This window comes from Camelus bactrianus, chromosome 3 (assembly GCF_048773025.1).
Source record: "Camelus bactrianus isolate YW-2024 breed Bactrian camel chromosome 3, ASM4877302v1, whole genome shotgun sequence".
NCBI classification, from domain to species: domain Eukaryota; kingdom Metazoa; phylum Chordata; class Mammalia; order Artiodactyla; family Camelidae; genus Camelus; species Camelus bactrianus.
The window spans coordinates 88,111,599-88,136,583 of NC_133541.1; the positions used below are offsets into that span (position 1 = coordinate 88,111,599).

The following is a 24,985-nucleotide window of genomic DNA, read 5'->3' on the forward strand; positions in this document are numbered from 1 at the left end:
GTAAGGTGGCTCATGTATTGTCTCCACAGTCCAATATCAGGTTTAAAAGAAAATAACCATACCCGAAAAACATACCCATGCCAGTAAGCATCTTACAGTAGCTACAAAAGAAAAGCCCTTTATCAAGAACACAAGGATAATCACTTCTTAAAAGGCATTAAAATATCTTAACGATCTGAGTCAACTCCAGAAAGGTTTTAAAAAAGAGTTAAGGATTTTTTTTTTTCTAGAACATACATATAACTCAACCCCAGAAACACAGCCTGAACACTCAGACAAGAGGAAGGAACACGCTTCAAACATCCTTATACATGTCCTAGATCTTGCAGTTTAAAAGACCAGACCCTGGAAGTTCTCAGGCTAGTTTCAGAATGATGTTACTAAATTTTCTTCATTTCTAATTTTATTACTTGTTTTTACAAATTGTCTGGGCAATCTGTTTTTTGTTCCCAGTAAGGAACAGGAAAAAAAAATCCAATAATCTCCCCCCTCCATACAAATATTCCCCTCCTATCCTTTCTTCCCCAACAGTTTATACAATTTTATTTTTGAAATATACACACACGTCTTTAAGAGCATTTCTCTATTTAAAAAAAAAAGTGTTAAATGAAAGGCTAAATATCTGCCTTTTGAAGAAAAAAAAATCACATCTAAACAATTCTACCGTATTCCCAGGTCACAGACTTGCTCAAGCTGTTAAATATGGTGCTACTGACTGTAAGGGCAACTGATTAAGACATACACTTTAAGTGATCTGCGCCAAGGTGGCCTCAATGACCGCAAATGAGTGTGTGTTTGACAAAGATCAGTTAAAACGGTTTTAAAAGGGATCAGCCCCTTTTTAACAGTTGATTGTCAAGAAAAAATAAATAAATATACATACACACACACACACACACAGACATTGCTTACCTTTAATCCTTTATCATTTTTTAATTAGGCCAGCAAATCAAAATGCCTTTCCCACTCCACTCGGCAAACAAGCCTGTGCCTCATTTTACTTAAACACCAAATGATCAAGAAGGAAGGAACCAAATAACACATCTCAGCCAGAATAATCACTCGATAACATTATTCCACCTCCCCACCCCCCCTTTTGGCAAACGGATCAGTCCTTTTCTCCTTAAAAAAATGTGTCACTGTACAGCTGGAAGATAATGTTTCACATTCACAACAGAAGCACCAAAGGGTTTTTTTCCCTCTTAACAAGCATCGAGAATAATAGTTTTTAAAAAAGAGAGAGCTTAGAGAAAAAAGTTTTCCCAACTTCTCATTCCGCCTTCAGTTCCAGACTTCAGAGTCACCGTGATCAGTAAGTAATGATCCCATGTAGCAAACCTACAGGCGTCCGCTAGTAACAAGACAGAATGTGCTAACATCGGGATAAATTAGTGAAAGGGAAGAAAGAATAAGAAGAAAGGACTGAAAATCTGGGCTGGATTCCGCCTGTTAGTTGGGAAGTGGCATTTTTCCGCCCGTCCTGACAGATTTGATTTCTTGAACTAACTTAAGAGGAAAGGAGGGGGACGTGGGGGGGGGTCAGTTATGGAGTGGGGAAGAGGAGGAGGAAAGGGTGGGATGAGAAAACGAGCTAGAGGAGAAAAAGAAGGGGGGGGGGTTAAGCAGATGATTCAGTGAACTGATAAACCAGTTATAACAGCATTCGCTCGGGGCGGGGAGCGGCAGGGTGGGGGAAATAACGGCGTTTAAAATTGGTTCAGTCTTCGAAACCTAAAGGATGTGATGTTTTCCTGTTTTATGTTGTTTCAAGAAAAAGGAACCGAGTTCCTAGTATAGTCCCTGAGGGGGAAAAAAAAATCCGCTGTCGCTCAAGCCAATCAGTCATGTGGTAATTCGATAATTAGAGTCAAAAAAAAAAAGATTTTTTTCTAAGGCGACCTTTTTCAGGACAGTTTTTCCCATTTATAGTCGCGGCAAACGGTGCGTCTCCCTTTTACTTATTTTTCTCTCCTCCTCCTCCCTCAGCCACCCCCTCCTGTGTTTAGTCAGATGGCCCCGGAGCTTGGCTTAGTATTTTTAATTAGCTGGCGTTTGGAAGCTAAAAGCAGTAATGAATTGTTGATGGATTGGAAGTGGAGAGTCGCTTTGCTGGAAATGTCGGGGCTGGGAGAGGGGGATGGGTGAGTTAGCAACAACCAACCATCTAAAAGGAGCGATTTTGTTACAGTGCAAGCCTTTCACATCACGTGAGGATCAAGGGCTCAATTGGTTGTCGTGAGAACAAAAATGGTGACAAGCGTATCAAGAAAATACTGATCTGGTCTTTAAAAAAAAGCTGAAGGTCTCTCCCCTCCCCCTGCACACACTCTCCCCCCACCCCGCCACCCCCCCCCCTTGCAGTGGGAGCAGCTACAAGTTATGAATGTGAAACATTTCTCGCAGATCTAGGCTCTCGGAAGTTCGGAAGGAGTGAAATGTAATGAGCACAAGAGCAAAGCAGATGTTTTAAAGAAACACCTTATAAACCTTTCCTCAACTTATCTCCAATTTGTCGGTTTTCCCAAGGGGCCAGGGATGGGGACGACTAGGCGAGGGGGGAGGGCACGGCCAAGCTACTTGGATTTTAGGGACCCCCACCCCCGTCATGTCTTAAACAAAGAAAAACATTTTGCTAGCTCCCAAGCCAGGTCCTGTAATAAACACACCATTGTTACTATTTGTGGGTTTGTTTGGGTTGGGTGGGGCTTTTTTTTTTCCTTAATGGTGTTTTTGCTGCTTGCTTTTTTAAGGAGGTGGAAAATGGTAATTATAACCATTACATGTAATGGGTGACTATTCCCTTGTTTAATATTAAATTATTGGGCACTAGATGTGACAAGAGACAGAAATCAACTTGTTCTGCCCTTGCCCCCATTTTCCTGGCTCGGTTTGGAAAAGGGTCCTGCCCAGCTAGGATAGGAGAGGGAGGAGTGAGGTGCGCTAGAGAATGGACACTGCATATCAGGATTTGTAACTGTGTCACTTTTATTCTCCTTGGGTTAGAGCCCAAAAGGTAATTTACTCTAAGTTACCCCGAGTGCCCAGTCAAGCTTAATTTGTGTGAAGAAGTTACAAATGCTTCACCCTCCTCTGAATAAAAATTCACCCTTCTTGGGTTGTTGTTCTCAATGCAAAAGCCAAACCCTGTAACTAGTTCCTCATTTCAATGCATAAAACTCGCACATTCCCCTGCATGAAGTCCCCGCTAAGTGCTATATAGAGACACACCACGCAACCGTACTTACGGTCTGTATTGGATCGAGTTGACCTTTTCCTTCTAACTGCATTGAATGTGTTTGGTTGCAGCCGCTTTATTTTGGAAATTATAATCTCTTCAACAAATTTATTATTAAAGAAGATGGACCATCAAATGTCACAGACCGTCCTGTGTATTTTTTATAAAAGCAAAAATTAAAAAAGAAAAGAAAAGAAAAGAAAAATCCCCCTGGTGCACACACACAAGCTTGTTCTGCAACACTGAAATCAGGACTGAAACACAACACACACAGGGGGAGTGGAGCAAAAGGAGCTCTCAGCCTCTATACCTGAAAGGGACTTTTCTTTGTTCCCATTGCCCTTTCTCATCCGGCCAATCAGAGAGCAGCTTTTATGAAACTGGGCTCTCTCATTGGCTAGCTGCTTTCTCTTGGCTACTGTAGGGGGTTGAGATATACACACGTATAAAACACACACTGAGAGCGGGTGGGGGTGCGGTGGGGGGTGGTTGTGGAGACAAAGCGTTTTATTTTCCAACCAGATTGGGGTTGAGGAACCTCCTGCAGTAAGATGGAAAAAAAAAATGGTGCGCCCGTTTCAATTACTACATCATTCACATAAAACACTTATTTATTAAAACAAATCTCAAACAGGCTGCGAGGAGAGGATGTCGGTAAATACAAGTTTGATTGTGTTATCTTGGGGGAAATAATGTATGTGATCGCTCGGTGGCTGAGGGAAGCCAAATGAGCCACTAGCGCGTAGCTTGGAGAGAAGGGAGGCTGGCCGTACGAAGTGTTGTGCTGGCTTCCCTTCCGCGTTGCAAGGATTCGGCAGCGCGAACTCCCAAGACTGATTTTCTGTATTGCAGCTTCTGGCTTTCAACCCTCCCCCACCACTTTACCCTTCTTCCAATTTTTTTTTTTTTCCCTGTGTCTCTCATTTTACTCGCTGATTAAATAAGAAAAATCGATCTACGGGTGAAGGCGGTGGTGGGGAAACAAGTAACCCTTTTGTTTCCAGTCTTCTGGTCCACAAGCAATGAAGTGTGAACGCTGGCAACCATTTAACCACCACTACGTGAAAGGTTCTTCCCTGGAATCAGTAACAAAGCTTTTCCACCTTGTCCTCAGCAGCTCCAAAAATAAAATAAAATAAAATAAAATAAGGTCCCAACCAACAATATTAACACCTCGGGCCAGCCTCATTTAAAAAAAAAAAATCTATTTAGGGGAGATAAATACACTAGGAAGATTAACTCGTTAAATAGTTCCAGTACTATTATTAAACCAAGCGATTCTGAGAGTTCCCCTTACCCCAAATCTTTAACACTATCGGGGAGAGGCGGGTGTAAAAGTCCTCTGAACCCTGCACGGTGCAATCCACCAAGAACACAAAAATATTTTAGAATTTATTGTAGGACAAATGCCAACCAAGTTAATGAGACTCTGAGGTCACAGGACAAGATAGGTTAATATGAAATAACAAGTTCAGCATTGTCCTGTAACAGCTAATATACTTAAGCTAATGTATTTATATACATTAAGCCTTTAGAGTACTTTTAGTTTTAATTTTTCATCGTTATTTTCCATCACTTTTAGGAGCTGTAATATGGAAAATTTTAAGTCAAAGGGTACTCTGAATATATTTGAAAGCGTCATGATCCCAAGTTTTAAAGACCCAGTACCACTGGCTTTGTAATTTCCACATGACAATTGCAATTTAAGAATGTGTCTTAACTGAGTCAAATGGACATACAAAGTGAATTAGAGCTAGCAGAAGGTAGCTTATGATGTAAATATTCAGCGATGACTTTGCGGATCAATAAAAATATTTATGTCACATGTTTTAAATAATGTCTATTGATTCGTGTTTGAGCTTTCAGTATATTTAGTTCATTTTTTTAAAAATGCCAATTAGTTGTTTCACTACCCAAGATGAACTAGATTTGATGCTGCAAATAGTAATATACAGCAGTTTCCATCCTTCACTGGGGTATATAAACTAGAGGAATGCAGTCTATACTAGTCCTTCCAACTTCCTAAATAGACTGACATTCAAATCAAAGCCACACATTAACAAATAAAATTCTCCTCTATTTTAACTTTGATATTTGTTTTATATTTTTGAATGTACAGATTTTACCATTTGTGTGTGTCCCACTGATAATGGGAGATACACATTAATTTTTAACTTGTCTTCTTTTAGACGAGTGGTCCCTCAAAGGACCAGATCATTCTTAGGCACTTCCTGTGTCCCTGGAGTATCACCTACATTTCAGCCTTTAGAAGCCCCTGGCTATCCCGTATGTTATATCAGCTTGGAAAAATCAATGATTAGCTCTTAAAACAACTGGACTTGGAAAGACCTGATAAAGTTCGAAAAGGTAGAAGCGCTCCTCCAACACACTTCCTTGGAAAAAGCAAATCACAGGGTCTGCAGCATAGATTTAGTGTAACTAAAACCAAGTTTGGGCTTCTTAATACTTAAATAATCTAATCTAACCTTAACTTCAACAACTAACCCTAATTCTTAAACCTTTTTAATAAACCCCACTCGGTCAAAGATAGAGGCGTATGACCAATTCAATCACATCTTTAACCCAAACCATTTTTGATAAACTAAAGCATTTTCCTTCCATACCAACATCTCCACCCTCCATTTGCACCCCACCCCCACCTCCTGCCCTCCAAGTTCTGCCAAGAGACTTGAATCAGCAAGAATTGTTATGCTGGCTTTGTGCGTGTTTGTTTTGTTTTGTTTGACAAAGGGGCCAATCAAGAGACAGCAGAGGGCTATCAGCTAATTGATGAATGAAACGAAGATAATTAACTACTGGCTTAGAAAATCAGAGCTACTCCCCTCACAAAATTGGGAAGTTCTACCATATTTCAGAGAAGAAAATGTTATCTTCATCTCTTACCAGAATAACAGGGAGCATACAAGTCCGAGAACTAATGTCTACATGTGTATACTTGACCATACTAGTACACTCTCGTATAATATGCATACTCTGTAATTTCACATTTTAGTGCCTGGCTACTCAGAGATGTGGTAGAGGGGAGGAACTGTCTGGAAAGGAGTCTAGGAGGAGTGAAGGTGTGGGAGGAGCACAAGGATAGTGTAAAGGGAGCAGTTAGAGAATGCTATCCCACCTCCAATAACCACCACCACCAGCTCTGCCCCTGCACATACTGCTTCAATTACTAGGTCATTAAAAGGTCCTGGCACAAGACTTTTACCCCTTTTTAAGGACAGAGAGCTCAATGCTGAGGCGGCCAGAGGCTTCAGGCACTAACAGGAAAACACGGTGGTCTTTCTTCAGTGTCGTTTCCTCTGATTTGTGGTATATTATTAAGGATCAGAAATAACTTCTTGAATTTTTTTTTGGAAGGGAGCCTATACCTGGCTGTGGCTTTTCTAAATCTATGCCAACCTTGACACTAGAGAGTTACTCAAGACCAAGGGGAAAAGCAGAAAGCAAAGTTATAAAAATTAAAACCTACCTGGAAATGGGCTTAATTTATGGGAAAAGGAACTTAATTTGGACATAACGAGAAACCTTCTGGCTGCCCAAGAAGATTGTGAAGAAAGACTCTTTATCTGTCTGGGGTTGTTTATCAACAGACCTGCCTCATTGCTGTGGGGAGGTGACCTGACTGGGTTTTTAGGGAAAATGGAGTTGGTGATTTATTAAGACACCCACACAAACACTAGACCATTCTTCCCTTTACCTAGGAGTAATCTCCTAACTTCCTACCTAGGAAAGGTCTTTCAGAGGAAACTCTCTCTGCCTTTTCATACATGTTTACTAAATCCAATTCAAGTTTCTGTGGAGGATCCATCTCTAGACAATTGTCCCCAAAAAGAGATAAGCAGTGTTCTTGGTCAAACATTGGTCGTTTTTGCAATATCCTGAAGTATCAAAGGACCAAAGTAAAGTGCCAAGAAGCAGATGTCAAGTGGAGAGAGAGGACCCAGCACAGAAATATTTCAGATCCTACGAGGGGTGCCGGGGGGGGGGGGGGGGGCGCTAGGGAAGAAAGACACCTATGGTGTTCACCCTGCCATGGACTCATCGTGGAAGATTCTCAGACATTCTGATATACATTTTGTGAATATAGACATTTACACACATTGTATAATGTTATAACACTAAGCTGTGTTAACTTTTCAGGTCATTTCCTTGCCCTATTAGTTCACATGCCATTTAAGCTCCTTAGAGTGGAACAGAGGGACCCTACATCCAAGGAAGGAGAACAATGTCTATCTATCTCCAAAAATCTTTCTAACATAGTTTTGCTTAAACAAATTGAAATGATATAAAGCACATTTTCCATGCTCCAATTCATGGCTACAATAAATTTAATAATGAAGAAATGTATTGTTAAAGAAGGAGGAGCTTTTCCCTTTATGTACAGGTATCTATCCATTCCTCCTCCCAATCCTCAAGCTGAAAATAATCCCAAAGGAAAAGCAGCAAATCATGTCCCTTTTATGCCATGTAGTCCTAGGGAACCCAGTAAAATATTGCAAAGCAGCACATTCTTCTAAAGGAAAGCATTTGTATACTGCTCACATGGAGAGAACGCGATGTAGGTCAGTGTTAAGTGTCTGAAATTTTACCTCCCCTTGGCCCAGCCCTTACAGTGTGGTGTGTGCTACTATATCTGAACCGATGCCCAAGCAAGGACTGCAGATCAGTTAGCAAAGTAAGGCAATTTTCATCGCATGTAATGAAACCATTTCTGGAAAAGGATTTTTCTTTTATGCCAGTGGAGACCGGGTGCATAATGAAGATCAAAACACAAGCTACATTTTTAAAAAACTACTTATTGGAGATTGCTGTTGTTGGTTTTATTACAATATGTATTTTACAGATTTAGGTAATAGCCCTGATTTTTCAAATCGACCTCTGTTTAGACACGTTTCACTTTGGGCTGTTTCTTGTCTGCAAAATTACAGTCATTTGCACGTTATTACAGTGAGTAGGAGACAGATTGTATTTAGCATTGGGTGGGGGAAGGGTTATTATGGGAAGTGATCTGCTACGGTCAGCACATAATTTCAGCCTGAAGAAAATTGCTTCTGAGTGGCTGGTCTGTTAGCTAGCCAAGGAATGGTCACTGGGAAAGATTGAAAAATACTTCTGCTTAATCTGCATTATGGAATTATTCTCATTTCCAGAAAGATGGTTTGTGGAAAGAATGAATGTAAGACCAACGTTTAAAACGAGGACGTGAAATGTTGTCATTGCTCTATTTGATTGTAAAACAACAACTAAAACAAAACACAAACCAACAAGCAGGAGAGGGCCAAAAGGCAGCAGGGTACAGCCGTGTTCTGCTCCATCTTTCCACCTTGCCTCCCATTTTCCCCTTTCCTCTTGTCATTTTAAAAAATCACTATGACTTAATGACTGTGGATTTTTAGATATGTGTAAACGTTTGTGAGAATAACACCAAATACACAGGTAAATGTATCTTGCTTTCATATAGATTGCAATAAAAAGATTTCCTAATAGAGCTTTCTTTTGGAGATTAGCAGAATCCCCTTAATTGTCAGAGAATTTCATATACTTTTGGTCCTAGGACTTAAGAATTTTCCCACACTTTACAAACTACATTATATTTGTGCATATTTCACAAAGCTGACAGATTCATAAAGCAAAGATGATGCTTATCAGAAATCGTAACCCCGGTCAAAATTGTAATTTAAATTAAACCCTTAGGTATCTCCTTGGAAGTCTTAACACACTTGGTTAGAAAAAAATCAGGAGACTTAAGTTTATTTTAAAGAAAAATAAAAGAGTACATTTATACTCAGTTCCTTGGCTGCTGAGTATCACTTTTGTTGTGAACAACTGTGCCTCTTTTGTTTTCAAAACAAGCTTTCCTAAAGGATGAATCACTACAATCATTTGGAGAATATGCAATAAACAACAGAAAGCCAGAAAGTTGTTTTGCTATTTCTCAGCAGAGCATTTCCGTCCCATCCTCAGCTCAGCTGAGCCACCAGTCCACCAGCCAATCATCATTATGGAAATATGGTTCTCAGCCTTCTGATTGGCTGACTCCTGGGCCAGTATGTTCAGGTTTCTCTATAGCTCCACGTGCACTGCAAGCCAGCCTGCTCTATGGACCCTCTCCTTCCAAAAACATTTTAATCACCTTTTTGTTTCTTTTCCTTTCTTTTCTTTCCTTGTGTCTTCCTTTTTCAAGACTCTTAAAATCATCCAGGGAAGAACCTTGGTTTTTTTTGTTGGTTTGTTTGTTTTGTTTTGCTTTGTTTTTAAGCACATTTAAAATGTAATGATCATATTTGGGATTTGCTACAAATAAAAGTTAAAGTACGGCGACATTTCTTTTAACCATAGTTTCCTTTTTTTTTTTTAAAGATAGCTCACAATATTTTTTTAATCCTTCACTTGTGCTTTGTTTTTTCTTTGGGGGGGCCGGTAATTAGGTTTATTTATCTATTTAATGGAGGTATTGAGGGTTGAACCTAAGACCTCGTGCATGCTAAGCATGCACTCTGCCACTGAGCTATACTGTCCCCACTCTTCTAATGCTATTGCAACGTTTTCTGTGTCTGTGGGTTCTTGTGGTGTTTCCTTTGATTTTAGAGGAACTCCCACAAAAGTTAAATTAACAAATTGTTCTGACATGTGCTTTAATTTTTACATCTTAAACACTATCCCAACTAGAATTTTTTCCTCTGAGATTTAAAAAACTTAAAATATGAAATTAAAACACTTCTAGTTTAATACTGAAAAGTAGTCATGTCAAACCACATCTAGGAGCAAAGGAGAAAAAATATATTTATTCATAATTAAGGCATCTTATCTATAATTTTTTAAATTGTTTAAAATTTACATGGTTATCCCCCCCAAATCCATGAATGCCGTAAGCATACACAACTTTTTCAAACTTAAAATAGGGTTCTAATTTAAGATAGCGAATAATAATAGGAAATATATCTGTGACCTACCATGTTCCAGAAATCTCTTCTTAATTCTTCATATGTGTTGATTCATTTAATCTTCATAGCTGCCCCCTGAGGTGTCATCATCAGATGAGGAAACTGAGACAGAGAAAAAATAAGCTTTTTCAAGTAGCAAAGCCAAATCTTGGGGGAGCCAAGATTTAATGTAGGAAGCCCAGCCTGAGTGTGGATGCTTAACCACTGCCCTTGACTGCCACCAAAACATGGCTCCAGACAACAGTGAATGTAAAATATTTAAAAAATTACTATAATGGGTAGCAGAGTGAGGTTAAAAATGACATTACTGCTCATTTTTGAGACTAGCAATATATATATACACTGGATCATAATATTCTTTATGTAATACACACATATATATTTGGGAATTTCTCTAATAAAAGTGAAAGAAATAAATCTACTAGGTCTTAGAGAAGGAAGAGCTATTCAGAAACACAATTTATTCCTTGGCCTTGGAACATTTTTGGCGTTAACCCAATAGGGTAAAATTGTCTCAAAGGATAATGCTGTGTATACAAACAAGCAGCAGATTATACTTGCTTCCTACCATTTGTTTACTCACTGTTTTGTTTGTTTGTTTGTTTTAGGTCAAATTCACTTGCTGGGCCATATATGGTAAAAATCTGTAATGTTCTATTTATATTTTCAATATGCACTTGGGAGACTATTTGAACTCTTTGTAACTTTCTATATAAACTATATTTCAATAAGGAAGGAAAAAAATAAATCCCATATAGAAATATACTCAATAGAAATTAAGAAATGAAGATTTAATATTTCATTACAAGTATATTACACACTGGGAGAAAGAAAAACTTTGGTAATTTAGATTTCTTCAGTGCATGTTTTCTATCTTATTCAAAGAAATTGAGTTGTAGAAATGAAGCCAACAGTTCAGACACAGAATTAAATTCTTTAAATAAAATAGCAAATATAGTGAAAGACGCTATATATAAGCCACATTGAACAGAATTAGACTAAATGAAGGGAAAAATGTTTAATCTTTTCACAAAGAAGGCTATGACACTGAGATTAAAAAGAGCACTGAAGAAGATGAAATCATGGTAACAGCTACTATTCTTAACAAATAGGGTATAATTTTGTGAAATAATGAGATTATAACACAAGGAGTCACTGATAAAACTGTTATAGCAGAAAATGGATAAATCATTAAATATAATGAGATTTAACTATCACTGTGAGAGAAATGATATGTAATTAGAAAAAGGAACAGAATATAAAAAGAAAGCAATGTTTCTATCTACGGTTCCACATTACTGAAAGTCCAGTGATAAAAGAGGAAAGTATTTCTGAGTCTATTAATAAATTATGGACACAATTATCATTAATTATAATAACAACAGTCCTCTCAAATCCAAACTCATGTCCTATCAACCTTTAATTTTACTTAACAAACACCTGTATAGCACTTACTCTGGGAAAGGCACTGTGCTAAGCATTTTACAAATATTAACTCATTTCCTGTGATTCAGCTTGGGATATTCATTCAACAAACTTCTATTGTGTTATACAGGTTCACAGAAGATACAAAGAGGAATAATACATCATCTCTGTTCTAGAGATGCTTCAGATTTCATAGCTGAGATAAGACACTTGCCAAACTCCAGAAAGGACTTAGTTTAGGATAGTAAGTACAAGAAGCATTCCTTTGGAGAAGAGCTAGTGTTATGTAAGGAATGAGCATAGGCCCTAGGGCAGAAGGAGGTCAGACTGTGGTCCCACAGTAGGACGGAGGTGGAGGGAAGACCACACCAGGAAGAGGAGACACAATGAGCACAGATGGAGAGGCAAAAAGAACAGAACAGCAGTGCTAGTCCAGCTCCGTTAGGTCACAGGGACCCTGAGGGGGAGGAATGGAGGTCGGGCTTGAGGTTGCAGCCTTACTTTAGATGGGGCCATTATGAACCCACACAGAGGTGTTCTGGTGAGGGAGCAATGGAAGCTGGCATCCAGCTCATGCTTTGCTCACCAAGCTAGGTGCCCTGGCACTGAACTGCATCAGCCTGAGAAAGGGCGGCCTTTTATAATGTATAAAAGGGTGCTCTCAGCCAGACTGGACTGGAGGACAGCCTTTATCCCCTATGAAGAAGAGTTTAAATTTATCACAAGGCAATGAATGACCTAGCTTTAGTACACCTATGGAAAACTCTTGAAACTCCTATAAGTTAATTTACAGTCATATTTATATATATAAAGAAAAGGTAGTCAGAAAAGGACCAGAAACTAATAAATGAATTATATCATCCATCATCCATGATGCCTGGCAGAGTTCTTGGAATCAAATGTTCAAAAAATTTTGTTAATTTAATAAACTTATATCGAACTTCTACATGGGGGACAGTAGAAAAGATTCCCCCAAAATGTAGGGGATCATAATGGTTAATGAGCAGCTCAAGGTGTCTTGAAATAATATTCAAGTCAACAAGTATATTTAGTGGACAAATGACAACAATAAATATGCAATAAGCCAACTCTGAACTTAAAAGTTCTCAACTTAGAAAGTACAATTTCTACAGGAACCTACTACAGCCAAATTAAATAAACTAACCAGAGCAGGGAGAGGTCTTTATGAATGAAAACCTGTTGAATGATAGCTCTTTATGAATGAAAACATGTCGATTGAAGCCAAAGTTATTGTCAACAAACAGAACATAGGGTCAAAAATGGTCTCCCTGGAGAACACCAACATTGAAATTTGCAGCAGAAAATGTAACTATTTGAATGATGAATGAGTGAGCAGAGAGATTAAAAAAAAAAACAAAAAACCAACAGGTCAGGGATACATCTGAGAAGGAGAGCATTATCAACAATTCCAAATGCATGAGGGTAATCAAGTTAGTGTGAGACTGAAAAAGCCTCCATTGGTTTTTACTAGGGGGAAAGACTTAGTGATCATAGAAAGAGCAACATAAGCAAAATGGTAGCAAAAACCAGCGGGTTCAGGACAGAAATAGAGGGGAGCAAATGGAAAGATCGAATGAAGCCCACTCTTTTTAGAAGCTTGCTGTTGAAAAGGAATAGAGAAGGGTAGTTTGAAGAAATTAATGAACTTACCCCGCACTTCTATACATGAGTAGACTTCTACGTGTGGGAGGAGACTTTTACTGTTGTTAATGTGAAACAGCTTTCAACATCCATTTTGAGAGAAAGGCATCTGTAGAGAGAGGAGTTAGGGTTTTAGAGGTTCACTGATGGACACAAATCCTAGCTGAGAAAGGAGGGACAGGGAGGAAGACCACTCAGTTGTGTCAACAGTAAGACCATCCATTATGTACAAATATTTCTAGCACAGAAAACTCAAAGTGGAGGGAGTAAGTAGAGACTTGGGGAGCTGCTTGAACAAGGTGACTGCCCCTCGTGCAGCAGCAGCATAAGGACATCAGTGCTGTCCTAGGACATCAGGACAGTCCTAGCAGGCAGTAGATGTCAAATAGCTCATGGACCAGAGGCTGAGATGATTAGAATTTTTTATTCAGACACCTAGAGCTGTTAATAATTCAGTATATCCAGAAAAATCTTGGGATAGTAGAACAGATTTATCTTGTCAAAGTACAAAACATTTAATGAGTGTATCATTGTAAATTGGTCTCCCCGTTTCTTAACAGGGTTTAGAGGATAAAAATAAGAAGGAACTTCGGGGCTTTTCTCTATGGTCCAACTTTACATCCCACTGGGTCACATGTGTCTAAGGTAAAAGGCTTCTGTACTTAGAGCTATCTGTAAGCCCAAAGTGAATGTTTGTCATTGATCCATATTTCAGGCACTGGCTTCAATACAAAATGCAGATGCTCTCATCAAATCTCACTGGTTTATTTTGTAACATTATTTTATGCATTTACTTAAATATCATTTATTAAATACCACTTATATTGCAGACACTGTGATAGAGTTGATGATACAAAAAATAAACTTATTGGGTCATTCTTGAAAAGGACCCATTTTTTATATTTTATTTTCAAAATTTCTTAAAAAGTTGGATGGTCACTTAGGGATGAACCTAATTCTACAAAGTCATTAACCTCTACATTCTAGAAATGAGGAACCAAGTAATGGACTCCCTATATTCCTTAGCAGAGGCATAGGTCAGTATTAGAAAACAGGGCCCAGGATTTACAGTTCTAGCACCGAGGTAGTTAGAACCCCAGGTCACAAACAAAACTTCCAAGATGAGACTGTTTCAAGAAGAAAATAAAGCAAAAATAATCTGCAACCTTAGCAGCCATCTCAGAAAATTTATTTAAATTCAATAGAATAAATTCGAAGTAAGAAAGAAGTTCCTAGGATAATAAATATCATTTTGTTGCCAATAGAATCAAACTGTATCTAAAGATGATTATACAAAATATTCTAAAAATATTTCCCAAAACATTCAAAGATGTTCTGATGGAAAAAAATCATTGGGACTGGTATATCATTTTTAAGAAAAATCAGAAAAGATTTATAGGCGTCGTAAAATACTGTAGCTCAGGAAAAAATATTATAAAAAGGAAAAAATGTGGGTACTGGATATGCGTATAATATCTGATAACAGTATTAAAATTATTAAATGAATTAGCAGTGGAAAAATAGGTTACCTAGCATTTCTCAGATCTTTAAATATGTATTGTCTATTTCTCCATTTGAAAAGTTGAGTATACAGGGTCTATTTAAAAAAAAATTCTATTGAGATAGAATTTATGTACCATAAGACTCACCCATTTTAAGTGTAAAATTCAATGAATTTTAGTATATTTACAGAATTTTTCAACCATCACATCTAATTTTAGAATAGCCCCAACATCCTTAAAAAGAAATCTTATGCCTATTTACCATCACTAACGGGGCTTTTAATAATAATTTTGGAAACAACATTTAATGGTTTGGTACTCTACAAAATGGTATTCACATAAAAATTATGATTGGAAAATGAGTTTGATATTTCAGCATATGACCATCCCTATCTAAAATATTCACTTTTGGAAACATCTGGATAATCCTTTATAGAACTTGATATGAGAAGTTCCAGACATGATAAAGCGAAATCTTGATGCATATTTCATAATAACTGTCAGTTATCTTTTTTTAGCCACTCAGCTCTGAATTTACCCTTTTTGCCAACTTGGTAAAAGTAGATCTGAGCCTTTAAATAGATTTTCTTGCCAGCTGGCACAATGTTAAATTTTGTTAGTAGAGGGCACTGGAGAGACACTGCAGAAGGGAAGGGTTTTGCATCCTGGTTCTAGTATCATCACTTGGCAGGTTCGTGCAGCATGGATGGCTTCTCCAGCACCAAGCTCCGCAGCATACACTGGTCCTGCAGTACACAGTGACCAGCAACTTCCCCTGGCAGCCCGGTACTCGTATCATAGCTAAATGCCTCTTATGAGATACTTTCCTGTGCACAGCTTTCTCCAACACCTTAGGGTGCAGATTTCCTGCAAGTTCTGCTAGCAGGGCTCCACAAAGACTTCTTTGCCATCCAGTGAGCCAAGGCCATGTTGTCTCCAAAAGATCTGGGTTTCAGCTCTGAGTGTGAGGGACCAGAGAACTCTTCCTTGGGTGTTTTCTCTCAGCACCAGGGAGAGTAGCTACACTATATTGTATTATTTCTGATATTATATTATATATCTTTTATTCTTACATTCATTAAAGTTCTCTTAACTTCTTACTAGCCAGTCCCTCATTACTAAAATCCCATTATACTGAATAACTATTTATATTAAAATTTCCCTGCTCAAATTACTACTAGGTTTCCCTCCCTGATTAGAGGCAGAGTGATATAAAAATATATTGTGAGCCAGAAATATGTTTTTTTTTAAAAAAAAGCATTCCTTTTTCAAAAGACAGTTTACTTTAACATCTACTTACTATAGACCAATAAGTGTATGTAATACCTAGAAAGCTATGTCTCAGTTTAGAAGAGGATCTATACAAATTCTGGACGAAAAAAAAAAAGTCATAATGCTGAGTTGTGGTAGACCCGACACTGGATCAGAACTGACGTAGACCTGAGAATCTATTGATAATTTCAGCCACTGTTCTAATTATCTACAGCTATGTAACAAGCAACTCTCAAACTTAGGGCCTTAAAATAACAACCAATCTATTTCAATGGTTTTGAGGGTCAGTAATAAGAGCAGGCCTTGCTGATAAATCTTTCTGTTCCATGTGGTACCAAAAGAGGCTACTTGGTGGCACTCAGTTGGAGCCTGGGCTAGCCTAGAGGGTCCTAGACAGCTTCACTCACATTTCTGGCACCTTGAGGAGATACCTGGAGGGCTGAGCTCAGCTGGGACTGTTGATCTAAACACCTACTCCTGGCCATTCCAAGATGGCAGCTTCAGGATAGTCAAACTCCTTACATGACACCTCAGAGCTCCAAGAGTGAGTCTTCTAGTGAATGCGGTAATAGCTTCCCGGAATTTTAAGATTTAACCTTAGAAGGCACCTAACTCACTTCTCTGGTCACTAACTATCCTGCTTTGTCTAGTTCTGAAGAGTTTCTTGGGGGCTTTCCAGTGCTAAAACCCAGAGAGTCCTGGGAAACCTAGAAGAGTTGGCTGCCCTCGTGCCAAACTGTCTCAGTCCAAGCAGTCACAGGCCCACTCAGATTCACAGGGAGGGAACAGAGATCCATCTGGGGGAGGGGGGTCTCTGAGAGAGTGTCCAAAAATTTGAAACTATGTCTTTAAAAACACCCAGCCAGTTAATCTCTCTAAGGCTCAATTTCCTTACTTAAAAGAAATAAGAGATCTGTAGAAAGCAGCTTCTAAACTTTGATTCTATCAATGGGAGACAGAAAAGATGTCAAAAAGGCTGGCTGGGCTACAACAAACTCACTGTGCATTTTGGTTGCAAATACATTACTGTATTCAAAGAGAATCTCACATCACTTTTTTTCTGATTTACTTGTTAAACTTCACAATGTGTGTACTTACGGCTGTTTTTTAAATGAATCTTGCTTAGCAAACCTGAAACTCTTCTGTCAAGACTCTTATTTGTCTCTAATTCTGAGAATTTGTCTTGCTTCTGTTCTTTCTTCCGTTATCTCTGTTCTACCTATCTGGGAGTCTTAGTGAATAAATGCTAAACCTTCTGGCTGTATCTTCTGTATTTCTTAACTATCTTCTCATACTTTCCATGTTTTGGTCTGGATTAGTTTGCCAGGCCTGCCATAATAAAATACCACAGACAGGATGGCTTAAACTACAGAACTTTGTTTTCTCACAATTCTGGAGACTGGAAGATCAAGGCCGCTCTCCTTGGCTTGCAGATGGCTGCCATCTTGCTGTGTCCTCCCATGGCCTCTCCTCCGTGGGCAGGCATCCCTGGTATGTCTTTGTGTGTGCTCAAATTTCCTCTTATTATAAGGACACCAGTCAGACTTCACTAAGGCCCACTCATATGACCTAATTTAACCTTAATTTCCTCTTTAAAGGCGATATCTCCAAACATAGTCATATTCTGACTATGTGACTGGTTCGGTCTTTTGACATATGAATTTGGGGGGAAACACATTTCAGCCCATCACACTGTCCTTTTGTCCTGCATTCTGGTAGAGATACTGGGATCAATGTCTCTGCTCCTTGATTGGATCATATCATATCCATTCTACTACTTCTCTTATCGAGGATTTTTATTTCAATAATCATAACATTTTATTGAAGTACAGTTGGTTTAAAATATGTTATTAGTTTCAGGTGTACAGCAGTGATTTGGTATTTCTGCAGATTATACTCCATTATGTTATAACAAGCTAACAGCTATAAATTCCCTGTACTACACAGTACATCCTTGTTGCTTATCTATTTTATATATAGTAGTCTGCATCTGTTAATCCCTAAATTGTCGCTACTTTGTCCCTCCCCCCTCAATAATCCTAATTTTCACTTCTGAAAATTTTAATGTTCCTTTTTCCTATCAGCCTATTCTTTCACGAATATGCTCTTGAATTTTTCACAATACTAATTTTTTTTCTAGTTTAAACACACAATTCTATTATTTGAGACTTTTCCCCCAGGATTTCATTCTTCTGTTTCCTGAATTCAAGGCCTCTTTTTCAAAATGTTTTCCTTCAAATATCTGGTGCTATCACGCCCTCTGGGAAAGAAGAATATACTCCTGGCTTCTCCTCTGGGCTGAAAGCTCCTCTTGGCATTCGTAAGCTACCTGAGGTGCTGTCTCGGGGGCAAACCTGTAAGAACACCCACTTCAGGGACCCCTCTTCAAGGTTTTATTCTTTTTTATATTATTTTAGTTTTTTAGATTCCAAGATTTTATTCTAGTAGCAAGTACTACATAAAAAGAAAGGCCCGCTGTTGAAGCCCGCATACACCCCGCCCCCAAACCCCCAACTCAGCAGACCTTGTGTTACGCAGGGCTTCCTCTCCGACGTGGACTCACATGCTAGAGGGCTTCACTTCAGTTTCTTGTTTTGTTTCAAAAGCAATGAGGGTAATAATCTGTTTCCTGCGGTTCATCGATGTGGCAAAGGAGCAAGGAGTTGCACCCTGTTCGTGCAGCTTTTTCCAAAGTGGTTCTTCAGGTGCCCTGAGGCTCATGCTGGGACTCCGCACGACCTTTAACCTGGCAGGTCATTGATGGGATTACTGCTTCCACCTCTGCAGTAGCTTTCTTCTTGCCACTGATTTCTAGCTTTCAGGAATTTCTCAAACTCTATGGTCCTCTCATGGCAACCCATGTTGTTTTGCAGCCCTTGTAAATAAGGCAATTTTCTATCATTTCAATGGAGTTTAGGGTGTAAGGGGAGTTATATAGTATATTTAGGCCACTATCTTGGTATAATCCCTGTTGAGTTTTAAATTGAAGAAATAAAAATAATCATGCTCATCTTAAATAGCTTTAAAAAAAAGAGGATACAATACATAATGTATATAAAGTAAAAAGGCATAAGCTTCCTGTCACTCTACCAGACTCCCTACTCTGGTAGAAATTTCTCCCCGTAGTTTACTAGGTACCTTTCCATAACTTTTTCCCATGCACTTACAAGCATGTACATGATATGTAGTTTTGTCCTTGCCAAACCTGGAATTGCACTATTCCAATTTTTCTGCAACTACTTTTTCATTTAAGAATAAATGATTAAAAAAAGAATAAATGATAAATATCTTATGTCAGTACATATAAATTATCTCATTCTTTTTACGGCTGCATAATATCTTTTGGATGGAAACACTGTAATTTATTATGTCATCTCCAGTTGACGGATTCCATGGACTGATATTTATGTCCTCCCCCACCCAGATTCATATGCTGAAATCCTAATGCCCAATGTGACTGTATTGGAGCTGGGGTCTATGGGAGGTGATTAGGTCATAAGGCTGGAGCCCTCATGAATGGGATTAGTGCTCTTATAAAAGAAATCCTGGAGAGCCAGCTTGCCCTTCCGCCAGGTCAGTTACAGTAAGGACAGCCACCATGGTGGAAGTGCTTCATTGAGGAAGTGGGCTCTCACCACTGGTGGCACCTTGATCTTGGACTACTAGTCTCCAGGACTGTGGAATATAAACTTCTCTTGTTTACAAACCACCCAGTCTGTGATATTTTGTTATGGAAGCCTGAACAGACTAATTATGGATACTTAGGTCGTTTTCAAAAAGCTTATGGTTTGATTTCAACACTTCAAAGAGTTATTAAGGTATTATATGAGTTGGGAGTATCAAACAACATTTTATACCCCTATAGAAAATATTCTTAAACCATTGTTAAATGTGCAAAATAAAGGTTATTCCAGGAAGAGTCATTTAGTTGTCTCTTTCATGCTTAGGATTCAAATCATTAGACAGAAAAAAACTAAGTAACAGTGGCCATGGCTGAGCATGAAAGCAAACATCTCATCAAATATTTGCTTTACATGGGTCATTTGAAGTTCTATCAACTCTGAACACATTGCCTTAAACTGCTGGAAATCCAAAAATAGTTATGCTACTGCTCTCCTTATTGTTCCTTTTTCATCCCATATCAGTTTACTTCTGTGAGACTTTCTGTCCTAATATTTATTTAAGTGCTCTCTGTGTGCCAGGCATTGTACTAAACCTTTAGCCAGAGTATTTCATTTAACCCATAACCAACCCAGAAAAGTAACTGTGAGCTGTGTGATCTTGTGCAAGTAATATAAGTTCTCTGAGCCTTGGCTTCCTTGTAAACAAAATAAGGACCATCTTCTAGTATTAAATAATTTAACAAACATTTATTGAGCTCTTACTACATGTCAGGCATCCTAACTCTGGCAAAGTTATTTGGAGGATTAAATGAAATAATGAGTGTCACATAATACTTGGTACAAAATAGGCATTCAAATGGCAACTCCTATTATTGTAGCTAGGAAGACACGAAACTTGAATCTGAACCAGGTCTAGAGTCCAAAGCCCCTCCTCCCCACCTTTCTGTGATTCTGTGCTATCTTCCTAAAACCAACATCATATGACTGTACCTATAATGCACTATTCCTTTCACTGGTTTCCATAATCCAAATCATACAATTCTTCCAAGGTTAAAAAGTGAGTCTAAACCCACCATGGTTTCTAGTTCAAATAATGTGTGACTTCTCTGATTTCACTATTTCTTTGCAGTGTGTATTACACGGTCCAGTTTTCTGTAGGTTGTCATATATTTTTTCTCTAGTTCCTTCTTTAATATACCTTGTGTTTCAATACTTCAAGGGGACATATGGTACTTTCTACTCTTTTTATGTTTCTTTTACAGGGTTTAAGCTGTGACTAGACAGGTAGTCAACTGAGCAGGAAACAAATGAAATCTGATTTTACAAAATCTGCAAACCAAAAGCAATGGAAGGACAACTACTATGATAGAAGGATTCACTAGTGTGAAAGGGGTGAGTGATGGAAGATTGAAGATGGGACAACATTTTAAAACATCTAGGCTTTTGAAGATGAAAGAGATGAATACCAAGGCCCTTGGTGTTATAGTAATAAAACTGAAGGTGAGTGGAAGTCGGCGAGAGTAAACATCTCACCTAACAGTTCATTCAGGGTTGTAAACAGAATGAACTTCACAGTTCAAATGGTAAGTATTTTTCTCTGCTTCCCTTATCGGTCATGCTACCCACTCTTCACAAGAATCCTAGCATTTGCTTATTATTTTTAGCTGATTATGAGATGATTTCCACACTAAGATCCAGACCAGAGGAGGTAATAGGGCAATAAAGCCAAGCACAGCAAGAATTTTTATTATCTCCAGCAACACATCGCATCTAAAACGGAAAACTGGAAATAACCTGTATCAGCTTTTCACATGAATATAAATACATATGTGTGTATATCTATGTGTGTGTGTGTGCCTATATATACACGTATTTACATTTTATATAATAATTCCTTGACTAATTCTGCACAAATAAAGCGATGTGGTTGGTGGGTAGGAGAGATCCCTTACAGCAGCAGAGGGCTTGATGATTAGCACTTAGTGAGATAAACAAGCTGGCTGTGAATGGGGACAGGCACCATGGAAAGAACCCTGAATTCAGTGTTAGGACCCCGCGTTCCTGTCCTAGATGTCACTAATCAACTGTGGTGCCTAGGGCAAGCCACTTAAGTTTTCTGCTGTGCCCTAGTTTTTCTTGTTATAAATTGGGACAATGAGGCTTGCTCTGCTTACCTCATTAGTTTGTGAGGGTCATAGGAGTTAATATGTATGAATGTACTTTGAAAACATAAAGCCAGCTATAAAAGCAATGCATTTTCATTTTATATGTTGACTAGTGAAACTATCAAGTAAGCCTGTAGTTGGATGATACCCCATCTTGACTGCTATGGGTCATACAAACAGGTATAATAAATGTACTAACATTATATACTGAAATTGCATTTCCAGTATGAATTGACAGAGGAGTCAAATCAGTTCTATACATATCAGCCTAAGAGTATGTCAGAAACTGATATTAGAAACTGATAGCTATAGGAGATGTTGCAATGAGAACGTAATAGCAAATGTTCAATCTGGATCAGTTAGTTTAATATTTAATAAAACAATAGTGAGGTTGAATGTTTTGCTATAGTAGAAATTATTTGAAAATCTAACCTGAGCAAGTATGGAAGTAAAGAATATATTACATAATTAGAATCAAATCTTTTTAGCCGGAAAAGACCTTACGGAATATTCTACTCCGACTCCCTTAATTTTGCAGCTGAAAACACTGCAACTAAGCTTATGTATGTTTTGCCCAAGACCACACATTTGAGGTAGCAGCATGACTGTTCTAATATTTCAGTTACTCAGAGCTATCTTTGAAACCATTTTTTAAGTCCAAAGTAGAGACTGACTCATGGTGGTGGCTGGGTTAAAAATCTGGGATTCCAGAAATGGGCAAGATGGATAATGCTGGTGGTGTTGGGTTAGGAGACAAAATGAAGTTCATGGACAGCCATTAATAAAGGCAGATGTGTTGAATGATCCATTCCAATGAAAGAGCAGAAGTGGGTCCAACAAATTCTAAAGGCTATCTGGAGGGAGACCTTGAACTGGAGATAATGTAGACAGAAGGAATAGATTTGAGAAGTTAAGACTAGCTAACCAAACTTGGCTTGGGAATAACAGAAAAAGAGAATAATGATACTTCTATTACTTAGCGCTTATAGCTAACTTTTATTGAGTACTACATGCCAAGCATGGAGCTAGGTGTTTTACATAATCCTCTCTTTAAAGTCTCACTCACACACAAAATGGAGATGGAGCTATTATCCCATTTAGGGAGGAGGAAATGGAGGCATGGTGGGAGACTTGGAGCTTGGCTCATAAAAGTCCAAAGTTCACATGCTCAACCACTGACCTTCAAAGACGGGAGCAAGAGTAAGAGGACTGGATTTAGCAAGACCAATCCTTGATTCAGAGACTAGTTGGTACGGGTGCAGTGCATGAATTCCACAAACTATCAATGAATCTAAATACAATTAACTACTCAGACCCTACATCTAAACTTCGTTTCAAAATTAAAACCTCTCATTAGTATCCTGCACTGATTCTGTGTCACTTATTTGCATGTGATTTTTCATTCTAGTGTAGATATGATAAGGTCGACGTAGAGAGTCACTGGATATTGGCTTGCAATTAATTCCAGTGAATTGATGTTTATACCAAACAATAATCAAAATAAAGTAATCAGGTCATTTCCATACTAGTTAAATATTTATAGAATTACAGAATCAGAAATCTATTCAATGTTGATGTATCTGTTTAGAAGAAGCTATGTCTGGACACTCACCATATTACTAACACTCACTCATTCATTCATTCAACAAATATTATTGTGTACGCATCAGGTGCCAAGCTCTATTATAGACAAAAGATATAGATAGGGGTTATATATACCAAAGTCCCTGCTGTCATGGAGTTTATATTCTAGTGAAACTGAGAAATAATAAGGAAGTAAACAGGTAAATACAAATGCTCACTTCAGATAGTAAGAAATACTATGAAGAAAATATTAGAAGACAAAATGAGGGAACATGATGGAGGCAGGAAGAACTGTACCTCTGACTGCTCCCAGTCCTTCATTAAAATCCATGAAGAGCTCCTTTCCTAAAAGTAGACCACTTCTCTGAATTGGGTTTAAAATAAGCACCCCAAATATGCTTTTCTTAAAGGGAATATTAACTAAGCACTGCCCAACTAAAATAGGGCCAGCCCCAGAAACATCATGTCCTGGTTCTGTGTGGCCAAGGGACCCAAAGGAGGAGGGCTTGCTGGACATCTCTGACTCCATTGCTGGCTTTTTGCTTTCAGGGTAACACAAAGCTGGGATTCCAGTCAGCTGTTAAAGACTGAAGAAGTAACTGACTACTGTGGTCTCGCTAGTTCACCAATAAAGGCACAGGATATCATTTTCCTGTGTTTTCTCATATCCATTGGTAAAATTAGGCTAAGTTAATAATAAAAACTGGCATTCAGAAGTTATCAAGAAACTCCCAACATTGGCTGGATCATTTTCATAATGTTGCTATTTCATTTTCATAAATCAAGAGGCTCCAATTGGGAAATAATGCATGTGATGCTTTATCATGTAAAAGCAAACCATCGCTGAAATTCTTCAGAAGCATAAAGCTATGGAAATGTGGAGCTCTAACCACATAGGTCCACGTGTCTGTCTATACGGTTAAAAGCAAATAATGAATGCAAACTTTATGACTTTATTTGAGAAAACCCACAATAAAAATATGGCTCAAGATACTGTTTTCATGAAAAGAAATTCTTTAAAAAATCCACAGTTTAGGGGAATAAGACGGAGGTGGGGAGAGAAACTGTGAGGTAGAAAGAAGGGAGAATTCTAAGAGTTACCATATGATTCAGCAATCCCACTCTTGGGCGTATATCCAGAGGAAACTCTAATTCAAAAAGACACATGCACCCCAATGTTCATAGCAGCACTATTTACAAGAGCCAAGATATGGAAACAACCTAAATGTCTATCAACAGATAACTGGAAAAAGAAGATGTGGTGTATATATATATATACACACACATACGTGTGTGTGTGTGTGTGTGTGTGTGTGTGTGTGTGTGTGTGTGTGTGTGTGTGTGTGTGATGGAATATTATTCAGCCATAAAAAAGAACGAAATAATGCCATTTGCAGCAACATGGATAGATCTGGAGATCATCATTCTAAGTGAAGTAAGCCAGAAAGAGAAAGAAAAATACCATATGATATCACTTATATGTGAAATCTAAAATGACATAAATGGACTTATTTACAAAACAGAGACAGACTCACAGACATAGAAAACAAACATA

The 24,985-nt window shown here is 38.3% G+C and overlaps 1 protein-coding gene and 1 long non-coding RNA gene across 6 annotated transcripts in view; one reads left to right on the plus strand and one right to left on the minus strand.

The window, feature by feature from the left end:
- Window positions 1-3,526, minus strand: part of ZNF608 (zinc finger protein 608) — a 101,091-nt gene extending 97,565 nt beyond the window's left edge. For 2 of the 5 annotated variants that reach the window (XM_074360585.1, XM_010971544.3), the window contains exon 1: window positions 3,246-3,385. Coding sequence is in view for 1 of the 5 variants with exons in the window: in XM_074360586.1 (XP_074216687.1) it covers window positions 3,246-3,287 (42 nt within the window). In the remaining 4 variants the exon portion in view is untranslated. Of the gene's footprint in view, window positions 1-912; window positions 1,494-3,245 lie in introns of those variants that run through there. The other 3 variants (XM_074360583.1, XM_074360586.1, XM_074360584.1) reach the window with 3 other exon arrangements.
- LOC141577076 (uncharacterized) lies at window positions 1,175-24,751 on the plus strand. Its single transcript, XR_012505615.1, has 3 exons — window positions 1,175-1,312; window positions 20,944-21,181; window positions 23,980-24,751. It is a non-coding gene; the product is annotated as an uncharacterized LOC141577076 (long non-coding RNA).
- The last annotated feature ends 234 nt before the right edge of the window (window positions 24,752-24,985 follow it).